Genomic DNA, 7,872 nt, shown 5'->3' with positions numbered 1-7,872 from the left:
GCCCCTTTCCATTCTCCTGTTAATCACTTGTATGGTTCTTGCATTTGTAAAACCCATGCGGGGAAGTTGTGCTAATAGACCTGACATGGCTTCTCGAATTGTTGCTTTGTTTTGCAACAGCAGAGTTACATGGGGTGCCCATGTAGAAGGGGCTCCCCTGATCACCATATCTGCCATGACCTGCGTAAGGGGCATTTTCATGGTGAATATCCCGATCACCATAAAGCCATTCCAGCATGACTTGCATAAGCAGCACATCAGCTGCTTCCTCTGGAGTGTTCCAGGGGGTATTTAGAGGGGGAGAGGGGCAGTTTCCCTTCTCAGGATACACAAACCTGACTGCAAATTTTATCCATTCCAACAGACTAGCTTCCCCCTCTGGGTTAACCTGCGCTGTAAATGGATCTTGGATCAACATTTGTGCCTGTTCCATAGTGAGTTGTGGGTCTTGCATCAATCCAAACAAACTCTTCCACTCGGCAGTATTCAAAAATAAAGATGCCGCCCCTAAATTAGTCACTCTCACAATCCATTTTAGTAAAGGTTCCTCAGGAAGCTGACGATACCAGTCTACAAATTGAAGCAGCTCTTTCAAACTATACCCTCTGCTTTCAGTAGTTTCTTGGCTTTGCCTGTTCATTTCCCGGACTACCATTTTGGTGATCAGTGGTCATACTGGCACTGCCTATTGTTCTGACACAAGTTTTCCTTTCTGGGTAGGCCCTGAAACTAGGGGTCATAGCTCATAGCTCTAATTGGACTGGATCTGAGCTTGATTCAGTGCTACAACCCGGCTCTCTGTTCTTTTTCCCTGCCATTACAGCTATCGCCGATAACAGCAACCAAGGAATCGTTAAGTCTCGCGTTTTCCTCATCATTCTGTATTTCCATATACATGCAACTAGCCAATTCCTCAGGATGAGAGCCACCTCTCCTAAATCCCAGGAATAGCTTTTGCCTTTGGTAATGGATCTCAACAAAAGAGCTGCTTCAATCCATGGGTTTCTTTTATCCCATCCAGAAGCCAAAGGTTTCTTACTTTCCCGTTTATCTCCTTTCTCCCAAAACCACATATTCCAGTGAGTCTGGCCTGTTGCAGCGAATCCCATCATTCTGACACCAATTGCTTGAACAATTTCTCTCAGGAAGATCAGCACAAGGCCGGTCCCCATGAGGTGAAGGTTAAAGATGTCCCAAATGTCCAAACTACTGTACCACTCCATCATTTTAGACATTAACTCCTCCTCCTTCTCCTCCTTCTACCAGTAATTTCCCCAGTCTTGGGGTTCTGTATTTTGCTGTAACACCTCACAGAACTCAGACACCCAAGGATTCGTGTCACGTAATAGTGGTGGAGGCTGGCAAGCTGGCGAGTTCCAGGTCCGTGAGTGGGTCTGGAGGATCCTCCCAATTCTCGGGGTTTGATGAACCTCAATCAGCAGATCAGATGATGGCTGCTGTCCCAAATCCAGGGGTGAGATGAGGATGAGCCAAGACACAAAACCAGAGCAAAGAGGAGAGCGAATCTTTCCAGGAGATTCGTAGGTATACCCCCAAGGAAGCTAAGGGTGGTGATTTTAATTATATCCTCTAGCAAGGCAGGACTCAAGATACATTCCACCTGTGTCACCCCAACAGAAATAACCTAAATCCATCACAGTGTCTATTGCCAGTCATTATGGGTAACGACTACTACGACTGCTACCAGCTGCCCAGCCAAGTTGATACTTGACCGCTACCACACCACCCCAAACAGGTATGGATAATAGGATTTACAAAACATCACAGAATGGAGGACAATGGCTAGAAGGGCCACATCAAGCAATTCACTGCAGAACTTGAAAAACTCTTCAGAAGTATTCACATCATTGAACAGCAAAGCCACCTTTGTGTGTAATACAAGAATTGATTGAGAAAATATAGAATAGAATAGATTATAGTGATAGTGAGTTTTTCAGTTTACTGGTATGAAAAGTTAAATTTTGCCCTAAAATCACCTGTAAATAATGAAATCAGCTCCAGTACCTTTGTTTTCAGACTTCTAGTGACTTAACTCATGGTTATAACTATACTATTATTCTGTTATTTTTAATAGCTCAGAATTCAGAACTTCAAGTAAAGGTAGATGAGATGGAAAAAGCATTTCAGACTTCCCAGCAGAAATGGAAAGAAGAATGCAGAAGATTTGAGCGTGATTTAGAGGAAAGAGACCATGTAATTCAAAATTGCTATAAAGAATATGATTTACTTATGAAAGAAAAAAGCAGACTAGAGAAAATGCTACAGGTAAAGTAGTCTTTACAAAGGAATTTTGCTATGCATGATATTCATTGAGATGGATTGCAAATTATTTGAAGTTATTCTTGGAAAGGAAAATAGCTATCAGCAATAAAATTTGATTTTTGTTCTTTATCTCTTACTCTTTTTCTCTCCTTCTCTCTTCTTCCTTCCTTTTTTTCCTCCTTTCCTTCCTCTCTCCTTCTTAGGGGGGTGTCCTTTCTGGTCTCTTTTGCAATATGTATTAGCTAAATGCTGATATATATAGTTTCTTTTGTGAAAAACAGTTTGAGTTAAAAATGGGAAAACAGACCTTATACGGGCCTATTGTAAGAACATCAAAACCTACAGTTCTTTTGGTCTAACAGGATGAAAATTTAGAATTTTATATATATGTGTGGTTCATAGATTTTGGTGTGAATATACAATAAATATACAGAAGTACCTTTTACATCTGATATAAACTTTTATCTCTATAGAGCACATTCTATAGATACATGATGTATAAAATGTTTAATGAACATTTATTAAAATTATTCTGAGTTATTTAACCCCCCTTTTTTTCCCTTCTTCCTCCCCAAAGTAAAAATATGGCTTAAGATTTCTTTTACCAGCCCCTTAAGAAGAAAGATTTTGAATTGTGTATATTTGCCATTTTTTTAAAGTACCAGTTTAAATTAAAAAAAAAAAATTGATAATAATGCTATAAATTTACTAATGGTGTAAATAGCATTTCAGATTACTGGTAATACATCTTTTCTTAAAAAAAAATTTTGTAAAAGCATTTTGGCACAAGGGTTCCCTACTTTTCATTTTCTGCAGGTTACTATTTATAGTTTCTCCCTTTTGTTTACTGATGTATTCCCAGACCCTGAAACAGTGCCTGGCATATATAAGTGAATGGGCAAAGTTTAGGTGGACGTGTGGAGAGCCCTGTATGCTTTCCTCATATGGAATGTCTCAGCTCTATGGGAGAAGGAGCATGATGATAACAGTATTCCTTTCAATCAATCAGTTTATCCCTCGAGATACAAAGAAGATCTTGATATATCTGGATTAGTTGTTTAGGAAATCTCTGCTTTGATTTTAGGCTAGTGGCTTTTTCTCTGATCTGCATAGAGACCTTTGAGGAACTTGGGGTTGAATTGTTGTTGTTAGTTGCCATCAAGTTGATTCCTACTCATGGCAGCCCATGTATGTAGAGTAGAACTGTTCCATAGGGTTTTCAAAGCTGTGACCCTTTGGAAGCAGATTGCCAGGCCTGTCTTCTGAGCTATCTCAGATGGGTTTGAACTGCCAACCTTTCAGCTAATAGTCATATGCTTAACTGTTTATGCCACCTAGGGACTCCTGTGATTGAATTAGAGTCACTATTTAGCCCTTGGGGGAAAGCTCATATTGTCCCTTAATAAAAGTTATGAGGACAGTCTTTATTATGAAGATCTATTCTGTTATGTGGACGTGGGAGGCTTTTTTCTCTTTTGTATAAACCACAGAATTTTTCTCCTGATGTTAGCAGGGATTTAATTTAAAACCATATAGGTTAGAAAATTGGGTTTCTCAGGATACCTGCATTTTATATTTTTAAGATTTTGAACCAAATTTGATCTTATAAATGTAGTATGATTAAGAATACACAAAAGTAAAAATCTTTTTTGCAAATATTGTCTATCTGTAGAACTAGAAAGTAGTTATGTTCCAAACTTAAAAATAACCTCCCCCCAAAATTTTAACATGCTAGAGTTTCCTTATCCTGATTTGTTACAAACAATTCTTCCGTCTCTCCTTTTGGAAATATGTTGTTCTTTCTCAGAATTATATATAGATTAAAGGATAGTTCAAACAGTGTGTTGCCATATTAACTGGAATCTAGTTTTTTTCTCTTTATCATATAGTGCATTTTGTTCAAACCTCTGAAATTAAACAAATTTTTCAGAAAAATTGGGTCAAAAATATGTGCCTCATATATATTATGTTGTTTAAATTAAACTGGTAACCATAGCTTCTTAGTTAGATCTACATTCTGATGATCAAAATATAATGGTTTTATTCATTATTTGAACATAAATTATAATGGGTTATACTGTTAATTATAAATTATAATGGGTTATACTGTTAATTATAAATTAACAGTCTGTAGGTACGGAAAGGCTCTTTTTATATTTAAACTGGAGATGAAGGAAGAAGATAAACCTTTATTGATCTAATAGTAAAGCAAGATTTTATTTATACAAAGGAAGCACTGGAAAACCATCAGCAGGAGAAGAATGAGATGGAGGCTCAGATCAGGGAGACAGCACTGGAGGAGTTTAGATTACAAGCAGAACAATGGGAAGCAGAAAGAAGAGAGTTACAATTTATAGTACAGGTATTTTAAAAATAATAATTCAGTTTCTTAAATATGTCTTTTTAATGCTAATGATATGAAAAACGACCTTAATGGGTAATTGTCTAGCTCACTCCAGGGGAAAATGATTCCGAGCTTTTGATGTCTCGTAATCATGTTTCATCTATTGTCACCTGACCAGCTGCGCAGCTGTTACCAACAGATAGTATTTTGTGAGAGTTGGGGGGCTTCCTGTGCCTACATTATATGTTATATGATTTTGAAGAGGCATGTATACATTTGCTATTTTATTTTTCCAGTTTAGAATATGGGACTAATAACTGTCTTTAATAGGGTAGAAAAATGGAAAAATAGGATTTGGGATATTAAAGGATTCTTGTAAATCATGTAGTACAGTGATTTTTAAACTCTTTTTAAGGGGAGGTACAAATTCTTAATCATTCTCTAACCCCTCTCCCAAGCATATTAACAGAACTCCTAAGGCTTCAGAGGGTCTAGTTTGAAAATCAGTCATCACACAGAAGTTATTGACATATTCAGATTACAGACTATTGAGTGATTAATGTTGAAAAAGACTATAGGTCCCTGGATTCTGACTCCAGTGTACTTTGATTATATGTAAATTATTTTGAAAGAGACACAGTAGAAATTCAGATAGTTAATTATGTTATTGTGTATTTTAAAGGATATTTACAAACAATCCCTTTTAAGAAAAATAACCAACAAATTTAAAATTTCAAATAAATTTTAATTTCTTCTCCCATTAACTTATATTGTGATAAGTCATACAATATGTCTTATATAGATCTTTTAAAAAATTTATTTTTTTAAAATTGTAATTTGGGTGAAAATTTACAGAGTAGATTGGTTTTCTGTTCAGTAGTTTATACACATTTTGTGATATTCATTGCGATCCTCACAATGTAATAAAACTCTTCTCGCTTCCTCTTTGTGTTTACCATTTCCCTTTGTCCTTCTTTCCTGTCCCTTCCTCCCTTTTTAGCTTTATCCTGGGCAAATGCTACTTTTTTGATCTTATGTCGTTAATTGTCCTAAAGAGTGAGTACCTCCTTGGTGGTATTGTTCAATTTATAGGCCTGAAAGTTGAGCTGCAAGGATGAGTGCATTTGCAGGCTTGAAGGGTGTTTAAGGGCCAAGAACTCTTTTTTTTTAAATACAAAATAATAAATTGAAAGTCTTCTATAGATGTCAAAGAAAGACATATATTTTCACAAAAATGAAAAAATAAAATCCCACCTTTAATCAATTTTTGTAGTAACTTTGTGTTAGGAACTCAACTTTGCAAGATATAAGCTGGCCAAAAATATAGAATAGGAAATGTCTTATTTCTTTAAGAGTGAAAGGTGGCAGTGACTTGTGGAAATGCTTTATTTGTTGACATATGTACATCTTCAGAATAAGAAGAAAACCACAGCTTTTCCCAAACCTGTAGTCTTTGTGCAGTGCTCATCTTCCCACACTCCTGAAAAATCTGGGAAAGACAATTGTTAGGTGCTGTGGAGTTAATTTTGACTCTTAGTAATCCCATGTGACAGAGTAGAGCTGCCCTGTATGGTCATTTTGGCTATAATCTTCACGGGAGAAGATCACTAAGTCTTTTCTACCAAGTATCCACTGGGTGGATTCCAACCACTAACCATTCAGTTAGCAGCCGACTGCTAACTGAGCCATCCATGGTTACTTAACATCTCTTTTTCTCTTAAGACCTCATGATGTTTTTTATTTAAATAAATAAATAAATAAATAAATAGTTTTTAAAAAATTGTGATTTGGGTGAAAGTTTACAGAGCGAATTCACTTTCCATACAGTGTTTTACACACATTGTCTCATGACACTGACTACAATTTACCCCATTGCAACAGCTCCCCTCCCACTTTCTCCTGGTAGTTACCTCTTCCTTGTGTCCATCCCTCCATGTACTCCTGCCCCCTGAGCTGTCTCCCTGTGCATAAACAGCCCCTCTTTCTCCCATGATTGTTCTCTCCAAGGAGTGTGTCTACCGCAGGTACATGTTCAATTCATATGCCTGTCTTTTGTTTGGCTGTAAGTCACAGATGTGGGTTCAATTCCAGACCTGAAGGGCAGCTAGGGTCCATAGTCTCAGTGGTTCCACCAGGCTCTATCAGACTAGCAAACCTGGTCCGCCTCCCCCCCTTTTTTTTCCAAATGATTTTGAATGTTGTTCCACATTGTTCTCCCTCTCTATCCAGGATCTCCTACATAGATCCACTTCCAAGTGGTTGACAGTGGTAGCTAGGCACCATCTAGTTCTTCTAGTCTCATAGTTGTATAGGCTGCAGATCGGATGGTGTACCAGTCGCTAGGACTAATTCTTTCCATGGATTTTGGTTTTCTTCATTCTTGTTTGCTCTGGACGAGGAGAGACCCATTGTTGCATCTAGATGGCTGCTTGCAAGCTTTTAAGATCCCAGTTGCTACTCACCAAAGTAGGAGGTGGAACAATGTTTTGTGTAGTATGTTATGCCAATTGAGCTTGATGTCCCCTGAGACTATGGTCCCGAGCCCACAGGTTGAACTACTCACTCCCTCTGGGTAGCTGGCTGTGACAAAGAAGTGACTACAACCTTGTCCCTTGTTAGCTCTACTATACCCCTGGGAATTCTTACAAAACATTCAAATACAATTGTAGAACCATTTCTCCCAACCCTATACATAATCTTGGGTATACTCCCTGCTGCATAGACATACCTAATAGTTCAGCCTGCCCACCCATCTATCCACCCATATACCTATGTTTGCTTTCACAGACAATGCAGTACTGTATGTGCAAAAGGGTTCATCTTTGTTGTCTGCACCTCCCATGTACCTCTCTTTGTCTTCCTCTTCCTCAGTGCCACCATGTTGATCACTCACATTTGGTACATTGTCCTTCTCTTCACCCAAATCAATACTTACATCTACCTATCTAACAGTGTTCCCTTCCCTCCCCTCCCACCCCTGGTAACCAACAGAGAAAATTTCCTTCCATATATAAACTGTTCCTTGACTTTTACAATAACGGACTGATACAATATTTGTCCTTCTGTGATTGACTTACTTCACTCAGCATAATGTCCTCCAAGTTCATTCACATTATGCAGTGTCTTGCAGATTCTACATTATTCTTTAGTGTTGCATAGTATTCCATTGTGTGTATGTACCATATGTTGGTTATCCATTCCTCAGTTGATGGACACTGCGGTGTAGTAAATTACTTAGTGTGGCT

The 7,872-nt window shown here is 37.9% G+C and overlaps 1 protein-coding gene across 1 annotated transcript in view; it reads left to right on the top strand.

The window, feature by feature from the left end:
* CCDC171 (coiled-coil domain containing 171) overlaps positions 1–7,872 on the top strand; it is a 466,256-nt gene that overhangs the window by 24,623 nt on the left and 433,761 nt on the right. Inside the window, exons 4-5 of the mRNA XM_007954161.2 lie at positions 2,096–2,286; positions 4,514–4,645. Coding sequence (XP_007952352.1) covers positions 2,096–2,286; positions 4,514–4,645 — 323 coding nt within the window. The remainder of the gene's footprint in view (positions 1–2,095; positions 2,287–4,513; positions 4,646–7,872) is intronic.

The sequence above is a fragment of the Orycteropus afer genome, unplaced genomic scaffold, assembly GCF_000298275.1.
Source record: "Orycteropus afer afer isolate SDZICR_OR568_19922 unplaced genomic scaffold, OryAfe1.0 scaffold00435, whole genome shotgun sequence".
NCBI classification, from domain to species: Eukaryota; Metazoa; Chordata; class Mammalia; order Tubulidentata; family Orycteropodidae; genus Orycteropus; species Orycteropus afer.
The sequence above is the reverse complement of the archived record's forward strand: the minus strand, read 5'-3'. Positions and strand labels throughout refer to the sequence as shown.